Below are 25,559 nucleotides of genomic sequence, written 5' to 3' on the forward strand. Positions count from 1 at the left end.
TGTAATAGTTTTATGGATACAGAGTGTGAGTGTGTGTGTGTGTATTGCAAAGCAGGCATTTGTCAAGACAAAAACACACCATTCATTCTTAAATTTTCTTCTTAAGTATGGAAAATTATAAAACATACAATATCTAAAGTTACCATGGAGTGTTCATATATCCATACCTTCTCTAGAATTACAATGTGCATTTTCCTTCTAAGATTATAAAGAAATGCACACCAGTGAATTGTAATGACTTGGGAATCGAGAGTAGGACTTAAAATTAGAAGAAATAAGAAAAAATGTGCTCAGTAGGATTTTAAAACATAGCGACCAGCAGAGAAAGAGGAAGTGGAGCCCAGAGAGGGCCAGGTCCGGAGCGGGGCAGCGCCTGACCCCAGCACCCGTCCGTCTGCAGGCCGCTGTGTCCGACCAGGAGAGGAAGAAGATGAGGCGGAAAGGAGACCGCTACTCCGTGCAGACCTCCCTCATCGTGGCCGCGCTGAGGCGGCTGCTGCCCATTGGGCTGAACATCTGTGCCCCCGGAGACCAGGAGCTCATTGCTCTGGCCAAGAACCGGTTGAGTATGGTGAGTTCCCTCTCGAGGGGCTGCAGCGTCCCACCCCCGGCTCACGGGGTTCGCAGGCCTATCTCCCAGGGCTCTCTCCACTGCTCATCTGCAGTGAGTGCTTTATCAAGTGGTTTCTGCACAGGCCCTGAACTCAGATTCAACGGCTGCCTATTGTGTTTGGGGTGTTTTTTTGGGGGGGGAGGCTGATTTTATTTCTAAATTATGTTAATCACCTTCAGGGCACATTCAGGAGCCACGTGGAAAAGATACAGACAAGTCACAGGTAGTGAGAAAAATGGATTTCATCTGGATTCCTATATAAGATTTTTGATGAAGGGCGATTTTTCAGTGTTAGGAGCAGCCATGGTGATGTGTGGTGTTGACTTTTAAACCAGCAGCTCTTTGCAAGCATTGAGATTTACGTTCTCAAGATTTCTTTATGGCCCGTTTTCCATCATCATGGCTACGCTTATGAGGATGCAGCTTTTCAAAAGTGTACATGGCCTTATTGTTTTTGTATTTGTGTAAATTGGAGGCCTCGCTCCTGCCCTGGCATCTCTGAAGCTCCCTGAGTGTGTCTGGAGTTGAGCAAATGAGCGAGGCTGGCGAGTGGCTATGGTCTGATGAGTGACCTGAGGGTGGGCTCCAGGCACTGCATGGCGCACACGTCATAGGTGCTGTTACTCTGTGCACATTTTGGGGAGAGACTCAGGTCTGTGTGAACCCCAGGGAGCGTGATGCTTCCCTTCGTGCTGTGAACTGGAAACCGAGCTCATTGCATCTCGATGCACTTACTGTGGAGGTCACGCAGCTGTTGTTTCTAGTCAGAGCAGCAGCGACAGAGTAGCCGACATAGTCCCAGATCTGTGGCACGCAGCCAAAGCCTACAAAAATACAATGCAGATGTACACTGCTTCAAAGAGGGGTGCATGATTTCCATCTACTTATAGCAGGTGACACTTCACAAGACTTCTAGGTAACATTTATTTCTTGACAGAAAGACACTGAGGATGAAGTCCGAGATATAATCCGCAGCAATATTCATTTACAAGGCAAGGTAAGCCACATTTGTTCTAAAGCACATTTAGTATCTATACACTGGTTATTCTCTCTTTAGAATAGTACTCAGAGTAATGTTATTTTAGCAGTTAAGTGAAAATATATTATTTTAACCAGTCATTATCCTACTTGAAGTCCTTTGATATTAAAGACCCTCAAAATAACAAATGTCTTTTTAAAGTCGATCATCAGAAACTTCGCTTGTTTAGGGAAATCTTTTATTTCCCTAAACACCAGGTTAGGTTAAGCCTCCTGGTGCCTTACATTTCTTTGCAGTAGCCCTCATTGCGTTTCGTGTTTGTCTTCACACGCGATAGTAGATTTCTGAGTGCAGGTCCCCTGGGTCTAGGTCTTTGCGTGTGTCCAGACACTGTGCTATGCGCATGCATGACTGCAGACCCCCCAGCCCCCCGTCAGCAGTGCGTCCCCCTTTTTACATCGTCACCTGATGTTTCCTGAGCTTTCCTCTCTGCTCCGCAGTTGGAGGATCCTGCTATTAGATGGCAAATGGCTCTTTACAAAGACCTGCCGAACAGGCCTGAGGACAGCGCCGATCCCGAGAAGACGGTGGAGCGAGTCCTGGACATAGCGAGCGTGCTCTTCCATCTCGAGCAGGTCAGACTGGCTGCTGATTCCGTCTGGTTTGCCCCACCCATCGATGGTAAAGAGGATGTATGTCAGGCTGTGAACCACGGCCAAACAGTCCTATGCTCAGCGCACTCATCATAAAGAACATAGGACTCTGGAGTCCTTAGCATCTAGTGCAGGGGTGGGCAAACTTTTTGACTCGAGGGCCACAATGGGTTCTTAAACTGGACCGGAGGGCCGGAACAAAAGCATGGATGGAGTGTTTGTGTGAACTAATATAAATTCAAAGTAAACATCATTACATAAAAGGGTACGGTCTTTTTTTTTTTTTTTTTTAGTTTTATTCATTTCAAACGTGCCGGATCTGGCCCGCGGGCCGTAGTTTGCCCACGACTGATCTAGTGTGTACAGATTCTAAGCTTATGATTTTTGTAGCTATGTATAGACAATGTACTCGGGGAGATTAACACCTTTATTTTATTATTTTATTCAAAATAGTTCCAAAATAACACAGAGAGAACCCACAGTGAGTGTCGTCAGCCGTTGGGTCTCATGACAGCGCCTGCCTGATGGGCACATAAACTAGTAAAATGCCTGTAGTTTTGTCATCTAAATGTTCTGCAGAACATACTAGTAGCACATTAATAAACATTTTCCTTTTATTCCTGTTTTATATTATCTGATGCTCTCCTGTCCCTGCCCTGCCAGTTAAATAGCACCACTGCCTTAGGCTTCATCACTACGATCAGATGAAACTAGGTACTCACACTGTATGGCTACTGACGTGCTTTTACATTCTGTAACACCATAATATGAGTAATATAATGTAATATGATAGAATATAATATAGGAAATTTAACATGTCCCTATTTCCATAATATTTTCATGAAACATTAAATAAATACAAATTGTCATCCATCAGCAGATGACAAGATTTGAGGTAATGATATCTGAAGTGCTATATAAAGTCAGAGTTGTATTTCCAGAATTATGCATATATTTAAGTAGATTACTAAATGCTAATTAAATGGCTGCAGGGGACCATTTCTGGTGTCATCACACTACCATAAGTCTTTTTAAAAAATATATTTTACTGATATTTTACAGAGAGGAAGGGAGACGGATAGAGAGTTAGAAACATCGATCAGCTGCTTCCTGCACACCCCCTACTGGGGATGTGCCCGCAACCAAGGTACATGCCCTTGACTGGAATCGAACCTAGGACCCCTCAGTCCACAGGCCGATGCTCTATCCACTTAGCCTAACTGGTCAGGGCCATAAGTTTTTAATTCTTCCTAGTTTTCATGTACATATCTGGATTTGCTTGAATGAATTTTAGATACAATAAATGAAGCTTATTGAAATCTATTGCATTATATTCAGATACTATATTTTCATAAATATATCCAATCATAATCAACAATGTCATTTGTGAAGCAGTAAGATTGATTTCACTGAGCAGCCATTCATTCCGTGAACATTTCTTGAGGGCACCACCTCATTCAAGGGCACCACCCCCATTTCCAGGAAACAGCCCCATGTCCGGAAAAGGGCCACACTAAGGTTAGAGGTAGGGCCCCACCCATTCTAGGGCACTGCCTCATGGCAGCTTTGCATTCAGCATGCACCGGACTGAACATGGTCCCTCTACTCCAGTTGCTCAAGCTCTGCTAGAGGAAGTGGACACGTCAGTGATAAATGTGTGATGAGAGAGCTGGGCTAGGATACAAAATGTGCTGAGGAGGGAATAAAAGGTCCCAGGCTTAACTAGTGGGTGATTCCTATATAAATGTTTAAGTGAGAATAGGAGTTATCTAGGAAAAGGTAAGGTCAAGGGTTATTCACATGTTATGAATAGGTGTAAAAAGAAATGGTCAATTATCAAGGACTAGGAAAACGTGGACGGTACCAGAGTGGAGAGTTCATGCCTTTGATCCCTGCATTCTAATGTTAACTTGTGACCGAGTTTGCTGCAAGAACGGTGGGTGCTCAGGAATACTTGTTTAGTTTATCTCAGTATCAGTGATCTTTGCTAATGTGTTTTCTATTGTAATTTCCCTCAAGAGGGGGCACTGTCTCCCGAATTTCCTAATGCTCAGACTCCAGCCAGCTCATCAGCATGGGCTGGGGCGGGGTGGGGGGGGGGGGTGAGGGGGGGTGTAGTTTATGGGAAAACTCGATATTTAAGGTCTTTGCTGTGTAAGAAATGCTGTGCCAAATGAGAAGCTTCCTGAGGGTGGAGGCCTCTCCTGCTACATTCACTGGCTCTTCAGTGCCTGGGCCTTGAATTGCATTTGTTGACTGTCGCCCATCACCATGGTCTCATCGGAAGCTCCACCTAGTCTTGGATCTCAGAATGGAATTTTAAGTGAAAATGTATTAAGTCTAGTTAAACAGCATTGCCCTGGATTCTGTTTTCACTGGCAGGGTTAGATCCCAGCAGTATTTTGTCTCCCTTCACAAGGTCCTTGAGAAGAACCTGGAAGTGGGTCGTTGTCAGAAGGTGTTCATTGATCCTCTAGAGCAGCGGTTCTCAACCTGTGGGTCTCGACCCTTTCACAGGGGTTGCCTAAGACCATCCTGCATATTAGATATTTACATTATGATTCATAATAGTAGCAACATGACAGTGATGAAGGAGCAACGAAAATAATTTTATGGTTGGGTCACAACATGAGGAACTATTTTTAAAGGGCCAGTGGGTTGTTGTCAGAAGGTGTTCATTGATCCTCTAGAGAGCAGTGGTTCTCAACCTTCTGCTCCCAGAAACAAGCGCTGCCCAATTACATGTTGCTTTGTTAACATTTCTAAACCACTGTCGCCCAGACATCCTTAACGTTTTCTCCAAGCATTAGCACATTCATCTTTTGACGGTTTACTGCAAAGGGTAGTAAACTTAGCTTTATTTATTTATTTTTTTAGCTAACATAACATTTTTATTTCTTCCAGAAATCTACATGTATGCGTTGGAGATGTTACAGTATGGGAAGTACAGTGTTCACTTGCCTAGAGATTACTGATTAATTTAGAATTACATGTTGGGACTTTTCTCTCTAATACTTATGATTAATCTCTTTTTCTCTCTCAGAGTTCCGAACACCGTTAGCTAAATAAATAACTCACTTGCATCATTTACTACAGCTTTCAAATTCTCATTTGTCCCTATCTAACAAAATATATATTTTAACATTTTTGCAAAATTAAACCTTTTTAGTTACTCCTAGTAATGTGTTCCTGAAGCCGGGTCATCTCCTTCCCACCCTGTTACACTGATGGACAATAAGCTTTTCATGAGAATTCCCCTTGACTGCCTCTGTGCTCACTGCCGTAGTGCTTATGATGAGTTAGTGAAAATGGACCCAGGAGTAAAAGTGGGTTAATTTTTTGTGTAGCCAGAAAATATGTTTTAGAACCATAACCAAATTCTGAAAGGATACAAACTGATAGTTTAGAGAATGGTTTTATATTTCTTTGATTTTAGAGATGACATAGCTTCTAAAGTACACACTATTGGGAAAATATTTTATTTTTGTTGATAAAAAATATATAACATTTCAAAGTATTTCAAATTTAGGACATGGACTTTTCCATAAATGTAAAGTATTTTTTTGGAATTTAAATTGCAGAAGATTTTAGCTAAAAGGCATGGCTGTCCAGCAAGCTTTAGGCTCGCTTGGGTTCACGGGCTGTCTGTGTCTTCCTGCAGGTGGAGCACCCTCAGAGGTCGAAGAAGGCCGTGTGGCACAAGCTGCTCTCGAAGCAGCGGAAACGGGCGGTGGTGGCCTGCTTCCGCATGGCCCCTCTCTACAACCTGCCAAGGTCAGAACTCTCCCGTGGTGGCTGTTGTTTCTTAATCCTCACCCAAGGATATGTTTGTTTATGAGAGAGAGAGAGAAACATTGATGTGTGAGAGAGAAATATCCATCACCTCCTATAAATGCCCCAACTAGGGGTCAAATCCATTTCCCGGGTATGTGCCCTGCCTGGGAATTGAACCTGTATCCATTTTGGTGTACGGGACAACACTCTAATTAACTAAGCCACCCAGCCGGGACTCGCGTTTATAACAGAAGAAAATTCGTTTTCCCTAATAAGCGATGGGGTCTACCATCTATCTTAATATGAGTACGATAGTGCAAGAGAAGAATAGATGTGTTGGTTCCTGTGTCTAATCATTGACCTTGATTTTCTTGGTTGGGAACCCTCAGAAAACTGTGGTCTGCAATGCATTTATTAAATGACCTCTGTACGGAGGCCGTGAGGCGGGTAGCGTGAGATGGCCTTGACCTAATGTGAGGCTAAGATAGTGGTCAAGTTTCTTACCTGACTTCATTGTAGTTTTCTCTCTGAACCGTAAGATCTGCCTCATAGACTTGTTCCTATTATTGAAGGGGCTGAGACACGCAGAGTGCTTAGAACTGACCTGGCCACAGTGATGATGATTCTTTGGGGGAAAGAGCTGATATGGAACCAACTTAGGGGAGTGAAGGGGACCCGTTTGACTGCTCCTCGCCTTCTCATAGAGACGGGCAGCCACTCTTGTTAGCAGAAGTGACGTGCATCCAGTCACTCGGCGCCCAGGGTTCCTCCGCAGCCTCTTACCCTCAGACACCTCTCTTTCCCTCTCGGAAGTTGGTATGAGGGCGCCCTCCACACCCCATGGTAAACAGGACCCACGTAGCGACACCCGACCACGCCCTCATTGTGCAGGCTGAGCGCTTCCTCCTTGTTCCGGGGCGCCATGGCCACCACTGCCTGGAGCACCCCCTTCAGTGCTGGCTGCTTGTCTCTCTGATTCAAATTTGGATTCTTTAGACTTTTGTCCAATTTTATTCCCTCAGCACCTAGAATGCTGGCAGTCAGTAAGTGGGTGGACGGATGAATGAGTTAATGCTGTAAGGGGCATCACGCTTTCCTTGTCACCGAGACCTCCGCTGCTTTGCCATCTTGTCACACTGTGTATACAGCCAGGCGCTGCTCCTAAATTCTCTGACTCGACCACGGTGTCACCGTTAGTCCAGTGGAACGTCCCTCTCTGGTTACTCCGTGTGGCCCCTCTCTGTGTCTCAGCCGTTTTCTCTGGACTGTGCTCGCCCCTTCCCTACGGCACCTCCTGACACCCTGGCTTCCTGCCTCCTGTCAGGTTGGTGGCAGCAGATCCCGAGCTGGCGTCCCCAACACTGTGTTTGAAATTGTGCTTCTCTTGTAGGCACCGGGCCGTCAATCTTTTTCTTCAGGGGTATGAGAAGTCCTGGATTGAGACAGAAGAGCATTACTTCGAGGATAAACTGATAGAAGACTTAGCGGTATGTCTCTAATGGGCGTGTGCAATGAAAGGGCTCTGGGCTCCACGTGTGAGCAGTCACCATGCAGCACTGGAGAGAAAACCTCGTCGCAGAGTATAGGTCCTGGGAAACTTTATTCTCAATTGTTAATGCATTCCGTGTTTAGGGGAGAATTCCGAGTTTAAGGTCAATTATGCAAGTTTCTTATTAACTTTGAGGGGGAGTATTTTGTTACCCTTTTAAATTCATCTTCAAGGCACCTTTAAACACCTCAGAACCAGGATAAAACTATAGAAGCTGAACCATAAAGAAGTTACTCACATAAAAAAAGAAAAGAAAAAAAAAAGAAAAAGAAAAAACAAAAAAAAAAAAAAGAAAGAAAGAAAAAAAAAAAAGAAGTTACTCACCAAACATAAGTTGAAGGTGAACAAAAGCAAGTGAAAAGTAGTGGGGGTTTTTTCCAATATATTTGTATTGATTTTTGAGAGGAAGGGAGAAAGAAATAGAAACATCAGTGATGAGAGAGAATCATTGGTCAGTTGCCTCTTGCATGCCCCACACTGGGGATCAAGCCTGCAACCCGGGCATGTGCCCTTGACCGGAATCAAACCTAGGACCCTTCAGATTACAGGCTGACGCTCTTATCCACTGAGCCAAACCAGCTCAGGCAAAAGTAGGTGGTTTAAAAAAACATACGCAGAGCTGAGAAGGATAGAGTGGGCACAAGCAGGGTCAAGTCACAGGGATTCTGTCGAAGGCGAGGGGGTCCTTAGCCACAGCACGCGGGGAGCAGGCCCTTGGGAGCTCTGTCCATCGTCCACGGGCTAGGGGCCTGTCTAAGCATCTGACCAAAGCCAGCTTCTCAGGGCAAGTTGCAAGCGTGCAGTCGCAGACATTGCAGACTAGTTAGAGGCTAAAGGTTCCCGGCTTAAGACCTCTCATCTAAAAGGCACTTCTTTGTCATAGTTATCAGGGAATATAGTGGACAAACCAATTCAGTGCATAAAAGCTGAATCTTGATGACCCTCAGATATTTTAACTGAATTCAAATTGTCTTCAGAATTAAAACAACCATAGAATATTGGCTACATTGTAGAAATTTACCCAGTTTCTGCAACATTAAAACCTTAAAGCCAGGGAAAAAAACATCATGTATGTACAGAGAAAACACAAGTGTAAGTAAGTACATGAAGGTATAAAATTCATTGTCGTTCAACAAAAAGTCAGGGTTAATTAATTTTACAGTCAGTAAAAATGCTTCATAATTTTCCTCATGGTAAAAGACCTATCCAATTGTGCAAACATATTTTTTAAGTCTTAAGAGTAAATGAAAGTGGAAAAAAATAACTGACATACACGTATTCACACACTCACAAGTATACAACTTCACAGTCACGCACACTCACATATACACTTATGTATATATGCTCACCCACATACTCACACACTTGTGTGCACACACTCCCACACACTCATGCACTCACATTCATGCACACACACATTCATATACATTTACGCACATTCACACTGCCACAGCAGAGAAGGGCTTTCCTTGTACTCATTGTTCCAGCCCTCACACTGCTCCTGGGTTTGATTGAACGCCTCATTGCAATGTGAATGTATAAATTTACTTTTGTAGAAACCTGGAGCAGACCCTCCAGAGGAAGACGAAGGCACGAAGCGAGTTGATCCTCTGCATCAGCTGATCCTTCTGTTCAGCCGAACGGCCTTAACGGAGAAATGGTATGGCTGGCAGGGTTCGTGGGAGACAGGAGAGGACGAAGGAAGAGCTGTGTCCCGAGTCTCTTCCTGTCTTCACCCTCCGTGTCACCTGGGCTTGTCAGGAGAGAGCCCGTCAAAGTTAGGACCCGTCGGGCACACAGCTGTCAGTTTCAAGCTTTAATATCTCCCCTAGTTTTTCTTAACCATTTTGTCATTAGCTGATTTAGTTGATTCTTAATCGTCTTACAGAATGATTTTTTCTCGTTATCACAAGCAGCCTCTATAAATAAGAAAAAGAGCTTAAAGCAAATGTTAGTAGGAAAAACATGTGGAGACCAATAGTGACCAACTGCCCCGGGTCGATCGTGGAGCTATTGTGCAGGAGCCCTGAGGGGGTGGGTAAGCCAGATCTCACAGGGAAGTTTCTTCGCGTCTGTTTTAAGGGCATCCTCCACTGTTCTTGACTAAAACTGACCAAAGTCACAAAACACAGACCTCTATGGAGTTAAATAAGAAATGCACTCAGAGACCTGAGAATCACAATGTGCCCAGCACCTGCCCCTTACAGGCCCTGCGTAGACGGGCTCCGAGAGAGACACCTTAAAGGATCCTGAGCAGTCCTGTGGCCGGAATAACACACATCTCTCCCTCTTACCACTGGGACCGGCCTCCTCTCACGCCTTCCCCTCCTATTATTTCCTGACTAGCAAGGTCATCTCATCCCTATGCCTAGAGCAGCAATCTGGCATTGGCAGGCACTGAGGTATTTCTCATAAGTGAGGTTTTCTGATGGCTGAAGTTTAAAGCTGCTAAAATAACTTTGTAAACATGAGTGTTTTTTATGGACTCCTTCATCAGTTAGTGGTTTCCATATTTCTTAAAAAGAGGATAATAAACATATTTAAACTCTTCTTAATTTTTAAGTAGCATTATGATTTTATAGCATAATAATTTGGGAATTCTTTTTTTAATCCTTGAGGACATTTTCCCATTTATTTTTAGAGAGAGTGGAAGGGAAGGAGGAAGAGAGAGAGAAACTGATGTGAGAGAGATGTATCAATTGGATTGGTGGCCTCCCGCATGAGCCTCGACTTAGGCCGGGAATTGAACCTACAATCCAGGTACATGTCCTGGACCAGGAATTGAACCCACGACCCTTCAGTGCGCAGGCCGATGCTTTAACTGCAGGGCCACACGGGCCAGGTCAATTTGGAGTCTTTGTCAAACATCAAATCTCACTTCTGCTGTCAGAAGCCTCTGCCTCCTTTAAATTTGCTTGTTTCAACTTTTGTAGATTCAAGAAAATGAAAGATGTGTTTGTGTACAAATCGACAGACTGTTTATTTTGTGAGACCGGGGTCTCTTCCAGGAGGTCGGGGGGACTGTGTTCAGTAGGTCTGAGGTCCTTCTCTCTGACGCTGTGATATTTTTGAATGATTACTTTGCCCAAGTTTTTATTTCATTTTAAACAAGTATACTTGTTGAAAAACACGGGTTATTTTGTAAGTGACAGTAATTTTGCATATGACTAGCCTTAAAAACAATGGTGTTCTTTTTTCTTGTTTTCCATAGCAAACTGGAGGAGGATTTTTTATACATGGCTTATGCAGATATTATGGCAAAGGTAAATAAACGCCACTCTTGATTTTAAAGTGTAATTTTAATAAAGGGAAATAATTTTTAACCGACAAGGAATAAGAATGTCTTTCTGGCTTAAAATAAAATGCTGTTAAACCTTAGAAGCCTACGGTGCATTCAGCTCCACTTTCCACTTGTTCCATGAATCTCTGTTCTGACTTCCTTGACCAGTGTTATGGTTTCCTCCTTTCACATTGATTTATGGGGAGCTCACTAGCTTTCCAAGCTTCCATTCATTCAACACCTATTCACTGGGCATCAAGGAATTGGAGATGACATGGTGAGTGAGAAAGAAAGGCACATACCCTGCCTTCTTGGAGTTTACTGTCTCATGGGGAAGACACCATTTAAACATCGAAAACGATGACAAGAAGCCTGGGAGTTCAGTGTGGGAGGAGCAGGTTATGTAGCACAGTCTTGAGTTACAATGACATACTTTTAAGCTATAAAATTCATATCTGTTTGCTTTTGCACCTGGTTGAATGAATGAATGAATGAATGAATGTGACAAACCTTTTAGAAGCTGCCATTGAGGGACGGAAGGACGACATTTGTATCTTCCGTCCTCTCTGGCTTCAGTTCTAGACTCAGCGGACTGGGAATCATTGAATTTAAAGTATTTTTCTGATTTGTAACTTAAATTTAGCCACGTGCCTCCATGTGCTTCACTGATACACTGAGTGCTTATCAGCCATAAGAAATCCCTAGAAGGGTTGGAATAATCCACTTCGAAGATTTCTTCCTGCCGTAGGTCTTGGTCACATGATTCTTCCAATTCCAAACCACAACGATAATAGCCATTCAGATTTATTAAAACCTTGTCGTTTTTCAGACACTTGCTCTTAAGTGGCAAATAATTTCCATATATTAATTCATGTGATCTGCTTAAGACTTGGGTATTCTTTTCTGAATCCCACCTTAAATATGAGGACACTAGGCCAGAGAGGTGAAGGAACTAGCCCTGGACTAAGCAGCAGCTGGGACAGCAGGATTGGAGCCAGGCGTCTGCGTCCCGAAGCCTGTGGCCAACCACACCACTCTGCCCCCGAAAGAACTCCATATGGGGATTAGTTACCAGTAAAATGGCGCATGGATTAGCACAGCTCCTGTCTCATTTCTGGGAGAATAACTGAAAAAATACAATGTTTTATCATTTTTTTTAATAAAAGTATTAGCAGTTACGTTTTCACTTTTGTCCTTTGGACACAATACAATAAAAAAGGAACTTAGGAAGCAAGTGATGACAACATGTACTTTAATTAATGGGCACAGCTCTCGCTTAGTTTGAATGCGTGGCTATTGCAGGTTCCTGCGCGGTATCTGCACCAGTTCATGGTGATGGCGGCGTCACCAAGAGAAACGTGATGCTTGTCCCAAAGCTTGCGCTCTGGGTTGAACGAGGCAAACACGTGAATAAGTAGTATGTGTAGTATATTTGCCTCATAATCATCTCCATGAAATGTAAGAAATTTGTTCATTGATAATTTAATTTTATAAAAGCACAGTGAAATTTTCTTTTAGGGCATAAACTCATTGATGATGTCATCTAAGGTTATGGTACCTACATGACATATATTTAAACACGGTTGATAATAAATTAATGCAAGTGATTTTGTATTCTGTGCTTAAATTCTTTTGTATTTTGTGCCTCGACATACTCTAATCCTGTTGACCTTTTTCCGTTTTTCTGTTCTGCAGAGTTGTCATGATGAAGATGACGATGACAGTGAAGAAGAGGTGAAGAGTTTTGAAGTAAGATGGATCTTTCTAGACTTGCCTTTGTCCACTTGGAAGCATTGTTTCATAGCTCATAACTGACATTTCTGTTTCTTGCTTCATGGCTTTTCGCAGCTTATTGTGTCAAGGAGCTGCATGTCGGAAGCTGGGTGGACAGTCTGAGTCCTACCATGCGCTGCCCTAACTCCAGGGACCGTAGAATAGCTAACCGGTCAGACACACCCATATGTTCAGAATGAGTGCTGCTGAGGCCCCGAGATGAGGTGACTTCATCTCGGCGAAGGCCGTGATCTAAAATGCCTGGCAAGCCCTAACCGGTTTGGCTCAATGGATAGAGAGTCGGCCTCGGAACTCAAGGGTCCCAGGTTTGATTCCGGTCAAGGGCATGTACCTTGGTTGCAGGCACATACCCAATAGGGAGTGTGCAGGAGGCAGCTGATTGATGTTTCTCTCTCATCGATGTTTCTAACTCTCTATCCCTCTCCCTTCCTCTCTGTAAGAAATCAATAAAATATATATTTTTTAAAAAAATTAAATAAAATAAAATGCCTGACAGACACGCATATTTACTGCAGGGCAGCATGACTTCGAGTATTTAACTGAAGCCCTGGTTTGACATTTTTTGGAATTGAAGTCAGAGGTCTGGCCTCCTGTGCCTTCTGCACAGTCATTCACTCATCCTTGCACATATGGGGCTCACAGCGCCGCTGGCTTGCATGAGGCAGGAGGGCGGGTCCCTAGGACCACCTTCTAGCTTATGGTTATTTTCTCAAACCTCTCAGCTCTTAAATATCCCCATCATTCGAGATACCGCTCAATGTTAACCAGCCAGAAGGAAAGGCAATCTTACTAGTATTTCCCCCCTCGGCTTAGACTATACTTTGCTTTTGATGAGAAAAAGTAGGTGTTGTTAGCTACCAGTCTCCTTATTTATTGTTTTTGTTTGCTTGCTTGCTTGTCTTTAGAATTTTCAAAGCAATATGAAGTGGAAGGAAGTAGATTAGATCTTTTTAATTTTCCTGTTGATTTCCACGTCTGGACTCTGGGCTGGAAGTCTGGAGGACATTAGGACCCAGCAGCGAGTCTTTAGCTCAGTGGACCCACCAGGAGGTGTAGGTGAGGACCGGACACAGTGCCTCTTTCAGGAACAGTTGACATGAGCATCTGTGCTGCGTGGAAGTCCATGTGTAAGCAGTACAGAAACAAACCGGTTTGTGAATGACCTAGGACTCTTGCTGGCTGCGGGAAATGCCGAGGTTAATTTCTTTATGGCACTGTAATCCTTTCTTACGTGTGTGTATTCTGTTCTCATATCCATCCTTATTGATAAGAGGCTGAGTGGGTTGTGAGCAGCAAGTGACGTGTTCTGAAAGTGTAACCGCGTGTGGTCTACAGCTGTCTTCAGAGCAGTTGTTTATTGCTATTTTGCTTCTGTCCTCACCCTTCCTAAGGTCACGGGATCCCAGCGCAGCAAGGTAACTGTACATGTGTGTGTATGTGTCTGGGTCTGAGTTCGGTTTCTGTGACATTTACCTTTTTGTTAGACCCAACGTCTCAGATTCTTCTGTAACAACAGAAGGCCTTGCAGTCCTTTTACATGTTTGTAGCTCCAATGCAACTGGTCTCTTCAGTGTCCCTTCCTTGACACAGGTTTAACCTTCTTGCAATTTCAGTCGCTCGTGATTTGAAATTGTGTGTTACATGGTAACTCCGAGCTGCCCACGTGCTGGGACGGAGGATCCCCGCCCTGCCGGTGGTGGACTTCACAGGGCGCGTCTGGCCCACGCCACTGGATGCTTTCACACCAGTCTCGTCACGTGAAAACAGACGTGACAAGTGGCATTCCTGGTGACATGGGAAATAAGTCTCTTTTCCATTCTGCTAGTGATACCCTCCACTAGTATTGAGAGACGACAGCCCACAGTTTTAACGTTAATTTCAGCATTTCATTCTAGGATAAGAACTTGATAATTATTTCTACCTCTCACTATTTTGAATAGCTAAGTGCTTGTAAAATTTGCTACGAGGAAACATTTTGATCTAGAAATACAAAAATAATCTGAGATACAAAAAAATGGGGCATTATAAGGAAAAGTTTCACGAGAAATAAAGTAAAGCTCAAAAAACATGGAAAACAGGGTGGGGACCAGCATGCAAGGATTTGCGGGCTCTTTTCTTCTTCAGTGTCATGTCCATGTTCCTCCTAGAATCCCGTTAAACTGGCCCCATTGAACTCAACGGTCGACTGCCCTGCTTCTTCTAGAATACTTTCCCTACATATTTAACAATTGATTGCGTATTTAGTTCATTATTATATGTAACCATTTTTAGATTTGAGTCTACTTCAATATTAAAACTAAAAATGACAGTTAAATCTTACAAAGAGGTCAGAATTAACGAAAAGGGAAGAAATGTTTGGCAGTTACGAGAAATGTTCATTACTGCAGTTGAATGCTATATTTAGGTTGGAATTTTTTTTATAAACCAAAGCAATTAATAATGATAAATAATAATGTTTCAAGTCAAGGGACTTCATATTTCTCAGCATGTAGGGATTTGCTCAACGGAATCATCCGAGAGCTTTGGTACCAGAGTGGACCACATTTTTAAACTACAATTTTGTAAAATATATAGAACATTATTCGGATGGTTCCTTCTTCTACTTCATTCTCTAAGATCTGAGGGAGTAAAATGAAAATAATGATAATGCAGTGAAAGCATTTTAGTGGCATGTTAAGGTACCATAAGATAGATTTAGTGCTTACCAAAGCGCCTACATTAATGACAGTGGAGCCTTCCTTGCCAAAGCTGAGGGATGGAGTGTTTACTTGCTTTCAGGAACATTTTTCTCAAATATTAGGCAGCTTGCACATCCTTTGGCAGATGCCCGACTTCTCATTCGCAAGCGTTTTCTGATGAGGCCCTGAGGTCCCGTTACTCGTAGTGTTGATTAGAGAGATTTCCTGTGTCTTGAATAGCAAATGTGTCCGTGGCAGAGTTGACGTTCAGTGATGAAGAGACCAGCGCGCGCTCTCCCGGCGGGCTCACTGCAGGCTCAGGCACAGCTGGACGGGCATCATTCCCGCCGAAGCTCCTGCTCCCATTCCCGCCTGTGCACTGTTTAGTGTGCAAGACCCATGTGCTGTAGCTCTGCCCAGCGATGACAGCATTTTTATCTGGCCTCCAATGACCTAATTTTGAATAGAATCCATTTTTTTGGTAAATTCTCTAAGAATGAACTGGCTATAAGATGTACCCTATCTAATAGCTACATAAATTGGATCTTTGAATGGGTTTATTTCCTTGCTTTCATCAGGACACGGCAATCTGAATTAGAAGGCTTCCTGAATCTTACAACAAGATAACTCTGAATATAAAAAGTTGAAGAGATAGCTATATATATAAAATACTGAACAAATTATTTCTTTTCTCAAGAGGATGTATAATGTTTAGTTCCCACTGCAGAAGCTCAGTGGGGGAGGGGAGGGATTTGATGCCATTGTCTCTTGAACGCTCATGCCTGGGGCTGCCATCTGCCAGCTGCACTTTTCTATAATGAAATTGTTAATCCCAAGGAAAGCCCTCATGTTGTAGCCCAGATTCCCTAGGAAACAGAGCAAAGAGATTATGTGCTAGCACTTCATTGGGGTAGGGATGTTGCAATCCCAGGAAGTGTGAGAGGAAGAGACCCACACAGGGAAAGAGAGAGAGACACCAGGCCGGGCACCTGGGTTGCCACAGCTGCTCAGGGAGACAGACCGTGTGCACCTGGGACAGTGCGCCTGGGAGGGAGGGCAAACACCTCATCTGGTCCGTCCCACCTCCTGGCTACTCCGCAATGGAACTGTTTGCCTAAGGGAACATGCAACTTGTGGGGCTGCTCTTCTTCTCCACCCTCCTCCCCCTTGTCCTTTCTTTGTAACCTTGGAATAATTTAAAGACTAAACAGCAGCGGGCTGAAGGAATAATGTTAATTTAAGACCCTGGGGCAGTTTTCAAAGGGAATCTGGGGTCGGGCAGGGAAAGCTACCTTTAAGAAGGTACTTTAAAGTGCGATGTCCCTGAGGGGAGATAGTTTTAAAATGGTCTGTCTCCAATTTGCTTAAAAGAGCAGGCCTGTCCCTGGCCGGTGTTGCTCAGTGGTTGAGCTTCATCCCTTGAACCAAGAGGTCCCTGTTCATTTCCTGGTCAGAGCACATGCCCAGGTTGTGGGCTCTATCCCCAGTGTGGGCATGCAGAAGGCAGGCGATCAATGTTTCTCTCTCATCGATGTTTCTGTCTCTCTCCCTCTCTATCTAAAAACCAATAAAAACATATTATTTTTAAAAAAACAAACAGGTCTGCAGTAAATTTGAAAAGAAAGTATTTTTTTCCCCTACCTCATCCATCATTTTATTGTCTGAGAACTTCTGGTCTAGCTGTGAAGGTTTTATTTTTTTATGTTTTGAAGAATTTCTGATGACAAGATTAAATGACACCTGAGAAGCCTTGTCAAACACCTGAAAGGTATTGAATGAAAGTCTCCTGAGAAGAGAGCCCAACCCACCCACCAGCGGGAACTCAGGCGCCCTGACCCTCCATGTGAGGTTCGGCCCTCCCAGCCTCCAGATCACTTTCTCTCTTTTGGTTCAACGTGTGACTTCAGATGAGTGTCCCCCTCACTCCTGAAGTCGTTACTATTATAGAAATTTAGATGCTATGGAAGAAAGGTGAGTCACCTTTGCCTAGGGAGGTATTTTTTAAAGAAGACAACTTGGTATCCTGTCTATTTCTTGATCCTCCTGACACTCATCCATCCACGTGACTTTAGTTACTGCAAAGGATTCTGGGACCTTAGCGTGTACCGTATAAATTGTTCTGGCAGAACTTTGAGCTGCGCTACGTACTTTGGGGACAGGCTGTTGTTTTTTCCCTCAAGAATATATGGTGTGCTGTCATTTTCTTTGGGTGTCCTGATGACCATCTTTATACTATGTCCTATGGGTCCCTAAAGAATTGATCTTTCTAACTCCCTTGCCTCTGTCGATGAAAATGCTGGGGCAGTCCCTACGCCACTAATTTCTTACCACTGTCTTATCAAAACACCTACAAGAGGAGCCAGTAACCCTGGGGAGTAAAGTCCCAGGAATCGCTCTGGCCACGGGAGGGCGGGAAAGATTGTTGGGTCTAAAAGGAAGAATCAGATGTTGCTTCCTCGTTCCAACACCACCCGGAGAGCAGACGGGGTCTTCTCTCAGTGTTCCTAAAGCTGTGTTGTATGACGATATGGTTTGTGTGTCTGTGTGGCTTTGTTTCTGTTCTGTTTTTGACTTCAGAGGAAGAGGTTTAAACATGAAGGCAAACCTTTTAGGTGTCAGCATGGCTACCACAAAGCAAAGCTGCCTGTTTTTTCTTTTCTCCGCTTCCATTTAGGCCTATCACATAATTTAAGAAAAAACTAAACATTTAACCGCAGGAGCTCTAACGATAGTGTGAAAAAAAAACACCCACCCTGATTGATTTTGTTTTCGCAGCACGATATTATCAAAGATTTAAGAGCCAATTTTGCCAGCATCGGCGAGCACTCTCTGGTAACAGCTTGATGTCTGTGTTGGTTGCTTTTGATTTAAAGGTTTCTTTTATCATTTGTTTGAGCCCATTTCTTCCCCCCTCCTTTTAGTTTCCTTTATTTTTCATATTCTGTAACCAGCAAGCCTTCATTTTTTAAACCTCTTCCATCTCCCAGTGTCTATTCCGTACTTTGGATGGAAAGTTTATGGCAGCAAAGCGGACCCTCTGCTGCAGCTCCTGCTCTGAGGTCACCTGTGTTTTGGCCGCTGTGTTTATGGACATGATGCTGGTCGAGCGTGTCATGTCCCGTTGACTAAGCTTCCCTCCCGCGCCATCAGTGGGCTCGCTGTCACAGGGCTCTATGCAACGTCCACTCTGCAACTTGTACTGCTTAGCCGTCTCAGTTCTCCAGCGACTGGGCCGCTCCAGTGAATGATCCTTCAGTCTTGACTTCGCTGTGCCTTTATATTTTCTCCTGATTTTCTTCTTTATGTTCTCAGTGGTAGTTTGAGTGGAACCGAGCAAACTCCAGCCATTGCCCCAGCAACACCATGCAGCATTGTTTGTTGCCGCCAGAGAATACAAAATATAAAGGCACATGGCTTTATTCCTTGGGGGAGAGGGGGCACTGGGGAGAGGTCTCATAAGTCCCTACGTAGGCAAAGCCTACTCTTTATCCATATCAGCTTTCAATTTTGCTTAAACTCCAACGCGTCTCATTCAGCGTTTCTCTGTCATTCAGTGATATCTTGCACTCGAGCCTTTTGCTGAGCAGTATCAAGTTATGGCCATGACACGGAGATTATTCAAAACGGGAAAACTTATGCACAAATGTATCATTCAGAAAGTGCAAGTTCAGTGATGAAGTACAGCTACTTCAAAACGGTGGGCCAGGCTTTGGACTAATCAAATCATTAAAATTGAGCAACTCTATCCTGATGAACCAGTTGAAATAAAACCAAGAGTTGACTATGTGAACCTGTGTCTAATAACAATGTCGATGTTGAAATGGTCCATAATGTTGTCATAGAGCCCGTACATGGAGATGACTAAAATGTGGTGACTAGAAAGCTGCCTGCCGACTGGTCGCCACAACATAACCGGTTGGGGTTTGTGTTCAGGAAAAGGAAATGGAGAAGCAGAAGCTTCTGTACCAGCAAGCCCGGCTGCATGAGCGCGGCGCCGCCGAGATGGTGCTGCAGACCATCAGTGCCAGCAAAGGTGAGCCCTCGGCCTGCTGCCCGCATCTCCTCCTCCCGCATCTCCTCCTCCCGCATCTCCTCCTCCCCCATCTCCTCCTCCCGCATCTCTTCCTGCATCTCCTCTTCCTGCGTCTCCCCTTCCTGCCCCAGCTCCCTCAGGTCTACTCACCCACTCAGTTAGGCCTGCTTCTCTGGGTCACAACCAGGTCAGTGAGAACAAATGCGAGCTGAGCCCTCATTTATACAGTCCAGTCGTGACTCTGTTTCAGAGTCAAATTTAAAGATGTTTTATTTCTGCTCAAGAAGTTTTGGAAATTCTGCTGTGACACAACTCTAAGGAGCTGCTCATGTGACTCGGGTGGGGGAACGTCTCCTGTGAAAGGCCAGGAGAGCACCCAGTGACATATGTAAGGGAATGGCGTAGCTGTGTTTCAATAAAACTTTATTTACAAAAATGTGACGAGCTGGTTGGCCCTCAGGTCATAGTTTGCAGACCCTTGATATAAATGGAGACCTTTAAAGTGAGTCCTTTATTTTTTTTAATTTTATTGTTGAGAGTATTATAGAGTTCCCCCCTTCTTCCCCCTTGCCTCCCACCACCTGGTTCCCACCCTGCCCCAGGCATTCACCACCCTGTTGTCTGTGTATTTCAAAATCAATTATTTTTTCATATTCTTTTTTTGGGTCCTCATATGGTTTCAGTTTTGTCTGTATTACACAGAATTTTGTAAGAACATTGATGGCAAAATATGCATTATCACTTTATTTTTTTTTTATTGCTTAAAGTATTACAAAGAGTATTACATATGTCTCCTTCCCACCCCCCCTTGACATTCCCCCGTTCATTATCACTTTAAAATATTTTTTGGTACATAAGTCAGTCCGGCCCTCGTTACCATGATAGAGATCTGTAGGGTGGTAATAATTTTAAAAGTGCACATTTTGGGGTAGAATACATTGACGCAGCCGGTGAAATGATGTAAGGAGCACTGTTTTTATATTTTTAAGGTGAAACTGGACCAATGGTGGCTGCTACTTTGAAACTTGGAATTGCTATCCTAAATGGTGGGAACTCCACAGTGCAGCAGGTGAGTCTCTAAGCCTCTCCCATGATGCTCTTTCAGACCATGGGCCGCCTACTCCCCCTGTTGAACTCATTTAGCCATCCTCAAAGCACTACCAAGTGTGCGACATTTCATTTTCTATGTAAATTTGTCTTCATTTTCTAGTCATCTTGTCCCAGCATCCAAGTGTTTTCTTGGTGCACTGAACAGCTCCATGTTAATAATGTGTTAAAACAATGTATGGGCGCTACCTTCCTTTAGAGCAGCGGTTCTCAACCTGTGGGTCTCGACCCCTTTGGGGGTTGAACGACCCTTTCACAGGGGTCGTCTAAGACCATCAGAAAACACATATATCATTACATATTGTTTTTGTGATTAATCACTATGCTTTAATTATGTTCAATTTGTAACAATGAAAATACATCCTGCATATTAGATATTTACATTATGATTCATAACAGTAGCAAGATTACAGTTATGAAGTTAGCAACGAAAATAATTTTATGGTTGGGGGTCACCATAACATGAGGAACTGTATTAAAGGGTCGCGGCATTAGGAAGGTTGAGAACCACTGCTTTAGAGACTTGCCGGGGGATGTGGTGTCACCATGGGCTGCGGTTCACTCCACCCAGTCGGCAAAGTTGGTTCTTACCGAGACCTAGTTGGTTAACCTGTTTGTCACATTACAGGAATTATTTCAGTTGTAGTTCTTTCTATTCTATTTTAGTTGTAGTTCTTTCTAGTCTCCTGAGAAATGAGAAAAATCACTTCCCAACACAGTTTTGAACTATGTTCTGTTTAAGTCGGACATGATTTGGGCTGAAATTTTAGTAACTTCAACCAGTTGCGACAAAGGATACCTGTATATACTGAATATTATTTTATCTTTATTACAGAAGAGAAAGCGTGTTTGTTGCTTTTTTTCTTAACAATAAATGAGGGTTGAATGCAGTGTCTTATGTGTTTACTGCAGAAAATGCTCGACTACCTCAAGGAGAAGAAGGACGTGGGTTTCTTCCAGAGCCTCGCGGGCCTGATGCAGTCATGCAGGTGAGCCCCTGATGCAGTCATGCAGGGGAGCCCCAACACAGTCAGGCAGGGAAGCCCCTATGCGTCATGCTGGTGAGCCCCCGTGCAGTCATGCAGGTGAGCTCCATGGAGTCATGCAGGGAAGCCCTGATGCAGTCATGCAGGGGAGCCCCATGGAGTCATGCAGGTGAGCTCCATGCAGTCATGCAGGTGAGCCCCCGTGCAGTCATGCAGGTGAGCTCCATGCAGTCATGCAGGGAAGCCCTGATGCAGTCATGCAGGTGAGCCCCCGTGCAGTCATGCAGGGGAGCCCCGACAGTCATGCAGGGGAGCCCAACACAGTCATGCAAGTGAGCCCCTGTGCAGTCATGCAGGTGAGCCCCCATGCAGTCATGCAGGGGAGCCCCAACAGTCATGCAGGGAAGCCCTGTGCAGCCATGCAGGTGAGCCCCTGGTGCAGTCATGCAGGGGAGCCCCCACTCACTGTTTCCGTTCTAACTCAGGTGGTATTTTTCAAAGTGTTTACATTATGGACAATAATTAACACAGAAGAACATTTAATGATGAAACACTTTAAAGGGGGTGGAAGTTGCTGTATTATTTTCTATCTTGATGTTGTGTTAATAATATCTTAATTATGAAATTACTCGATGTTAATAATGTGTTAAAACCATCCTCCCTGTGCTTAAAATAGGGGCCTGGAATTGCTGTGCCCTCTGCAACTCTTTAATATGAGTGGCGCATTATTTTTAAAAGAAAATTCTACTTAGTTTTATTTGGGAGCTTATAGACCATTTCTCATTTTTCCTAAACAAATGGTCCTCAACTAACTAATTTATGATAATTACTTTCTAGTTTTACAGCATTTTAAATCAGACAGTATTTGACCAAGGCCCCTGGCACACACTGAGTGTAATAAGCTATTCCACGTGGGAAAACGTGGTCATTGTAATTATATTTCAGTATATCTGCCAACTTTATAATGTGCTCCCAGTGGAGCCCACGATGGCTCACATTGGACTTCACAGGGGTCAGTTCAGGCGGGTGCTGGGAGAGACTCGTCCGCCACTAGGAAGGGGGCTGGTGGGCCTTGAGCTGGGGCGCGTTTGCAGTGTATGTTGACATCAGTTCACATTTCAAGACACGCGGTTTCCAGACATTTGCTCCTCCGAGTCCTCTGAGTGCGTTTCTCCCTGTCACTGCAGCGTCCTCGACCTAAACGCCTTTGAGCGGCAGAACAAAGCTGAAGGGCTGGGGATGGTGACCGAGGAAGGATCAGGTATGGGTTAGATGGTGACAAAGAAGGATCAGGTATGGATTCCTTAAAGTAGAAGGTCGCCTGCTCCCCCTTCCTTCCTGAAACGAATCAGCTATCAGTTACCTTTTCAATACAGAGAGACACAGGTTTTCTTTATATGGACAAAATGCTTATGTGACTCATTTAAAGCCCCTAATTGGCCACTCATGCAGGTCACACCCAAATCCAACCATATTGTTACCGGCTGTCGGTGGCCGTCTCCTGCTTGGGTGGTAGAAGAAGATCCCTATTAGAGAATTATCCACAAAGTGAGAAAGCTCATGGTGAACACATTAGGAACATGCCTCCGCCAGCAGGCTGTCAGGTCCCCCTGACATCGCTGCCTGCTGCCCCCTCCCAGCAGCTGTCCTTGTAGCTCATGGACCCAGGCATCTTTGCAAGCGCAAATTCTTTGATGAAGGAAATTGAAGAGTAATGTTTGTTTCGATAACTCTGATCACAATTTACATGCCCACAGAAACAACTCACATAATCTTAGAGTTTGTCCTCTCTATAAATAGATGCATATATAAACTAGGAAAATGAGCACATGGTGCAGTGGAAGCAGAAATAACTATTGTTGCACACCTATTTTAATATTTATTCAGAAAAAAAATATTCAATATTTTTTTATTTGTTTTTATTCTTTTGTGTTTGATTTTTAAATTAACTTAGTTTTGGTAAGCCTCTATGTGTTTATCTGTTTTTGTGTGTTTGGTCTGGTTTGGAGTTATCGATATATTAGTTTGGGAACATTGGTTTTTCTATTAAGCCAATCTTGCTGCAAACAATAAATTTCCTCCCACCTGCCATTGGTAGACTGCTGGCCTTTCTGAGATAATTTAGAATGAACTAATCTCTCTATCTCTGTATATTTTTGTTCTCACAGTAGGAAAAAGAATTAGTGCATATTTCTTGCTGGATTTAAAAGATAATCATTTAGACATATTCTAATGCCGCTGCCGTTCCTGTGTGGTTTTCTCTTGTGCTTGGCAGTTGAATGTGTAGGTTCCGTCACCAAATAGCAGTTGTACGATAACTTAATTGTGTGAGCTACCTTCAAGATAACCCCAGCAGCAGCCTACTTAGGTTTTCTGAGGATGCATATGAAGGAAAATGCCTTGGAGTTTGGGTCACAGTCCCACCTCTGGCCTGAGGGCCGGAGGGGAGCTCAGAGCCACAGTCTCGGGCCTGCCTCTCCCCCAGAGTCTGGGGCAGTTCCCAGCTATAAAGGGCCTGAAAATGAGTGAATTCTCTGTTCAAAGTCTGACTTCCCTGTCTTGGAATTAGAACTCTTTCATTTTTCCTTGACGCTGCCCCTAAAGTTACTAATGCACTAAACACAATGTCAGGAATCGTTAGCCAGTTCATGGCGGCCACCCAGGATTCATTTCCTGGGTCTTCTGCCTGTTGTCAGCTAGGGGAGGATGCAACACCTGTGACCCCAAATCAGAAACAGCTGGGTGGGCGCGGCAGGCTCCTGCGACAATTGCCATCTCTCAATAGGCGCTCGATCTGATTTGTCTGTGCTTTGTCAACACACAGGCCAAGTATTGCCCAAACTGATGGACGCCTTTTCTATTTCATTCCTTACTAACAGCAAGACAAAAACAAACCTCACCTTTTCTCTTCCCCCATTTCCTTTTCTTCCGACTACTGTGTGCACTGTCCTCCCTTCTGCAGCCGTCACTCACGAGCATGGTAACTATCCAATGAGCCACCCGTGGCCCACTGACTCCCCCATTGCTGCGGCTTTTCCCTGGACAGTGGCAGCCTGGGCGCTTTCCTCTTATAGACCTTCCATAGGCCGTTTTAACAAGTAGATCATTTCCTTTCTACTATTATGCATCCTGTTATTTAAAAAATGCATATACCAATATTTTCTTTTTCCCCCTTTTTCTCTGAGGATATGCATATTAGACACAAAGGAGCAACAAGCACTTAAATTAAGTTTTTGGATGTTCTGTTCTGTTTCTTTCATTTAAAAAGTCTGGGAGACCCAGTGTTTGCGACGGTTGTGAACATGGGTGACTGCGGGGGTGCAGGGTCTCCGGGGGCCTCTCTGTCGGGGACGCACTGGGGCTTTATGGCTGCACAGCTGGGACACCGGACACCAGCGGCCCCAGCCTCTGCCCTTCCCTCCACGCACTGAGCAGGCATCGGCTCCTCTCTTCCTTCAGAGCATCACAGGTTAAAACTAATTGTTATTCTTCAGACTTAATTGAAAGAACTCTAGGATAATGGGAATATTTGCTCTTCAAACTCATATAACAAAGTTGGTATTAACATTTCAGATCGTCTCTAAAAGACATACAAGGGGGATAAGGAAGGGGTTGAGGTGATATGACTTTCCAGAGCAAGATCAGCTAAATGGACTCCGGCATATTTTAAAAGCGTGTGACACAGCCATTCTGTTAAGATTTTACAAAAGATAAGAAAAGCATGTCCCCTCATCAGAGAAGGAAAGTGGCTCATTCCTCTGCAGTCAAACGCAGAGAAACCTGAAAAGTATAAACTGTGAGTGATGTCGCTCCCGGGCTTGAAGCTCCTGCTCTGGGCCCCCGTCTGTCCGAGCTCAGTCTTCCCTGTCGTCATTCGCTGTCTTGCTGGGATGATGAAATGGCCAAGGATGTAGCCGAGGAAAATGTGTCACTTAAGCACATAAACCTTTTGCTACCCACCCATAACCCTACAAGGAGGCGTTGTCCCACTTTATTTTTTTGTTTCTTTTAAATATATTTTTATTGATTTCAGAAAGGAAGGGGGAGGGAGGGAGAGAGATAGAAACATCAATGAGAGAGAATCATTGATCAGCTGCCTCCTGCACTCCCCCT

General features: G+C 44.1%; 1 protein-coding gene across 2 annotated transcripts in view; it reads left to right on the plus strand.

Annotated features, from left to right (window-relative positions):
• The window catches only part of RYR2 (ryanodine receptor 2), a 193,065-nt gene that overhangs the window by 142,952 nt on the left and 24,554 nt on the right, over positions 1-25,559 (plus strand). Inside the window, exons 71-83 of one of the 2 annotated variants that reach the window (XM_070401320.1) lie at positions 401-571; positions 1,551-1,610; positions 2,093-2,227; positions 5,907-6,019; positions 7,410-7,506; positions 9,125-9,228; positions 10,780-10,831; positions 12,544-12,597; positions 14,034-14,057; positions 19,254-19,353; positions 20,343-20,422; positions 21,373-21,449; positions 22,634-22,707. In XM_070401320.1, the coding sequence (XP_070257421.1) occupies positions 401-571; positions 1,551-1,610; positions 2,093-2,227; positions 5,907-6,019; positions 7,410-7,506; positions 9,125-9,228; positions 10,780-10,831; positions 12,544-12,597; positions 14,034-14,057; positions 19,254-19,353; positions 20,343-20,422; positions 21,373-21,449; positions 22,634-22,707 (1,141 nt within the window). The remainder of the gene's footprint in view (positions 1-400; positions 572-1,550; positions 1,611-2,092; positions 2,228-5,906; positions 6,020-7,409; positions 7,507-9,124; positions 9,229-10,779; positions 10,832-12,543; positions 12,598-14,033; positions 14,058-19,253; positions 19,354-20,342; positions 20,423-21,372; positions 21,450-22,633; positions 22,708-25,559) is intronic. The other variant, XM_070401321.1, reaches the window with a different exon arrangement.

The sequence above is a fragment of the Myotis yumanensis genome, unplaced genomic scaffold (assembly GCF_028538775.1).
Source record: "Myotis yumanensis isolate MYYU_CA2020_CCGP unplaced genomic scaffold, mMyoYum1.0.hap1 SCAF_22, whole genome shotgun sequence".
Taxonomy (NCBI): domain Eukaryota; kingdom Metazoa; phylum Chordata; class Mammalia; order Chiroptera; family Vespertilionidae; genus Myotis; species Myotis yumanensis.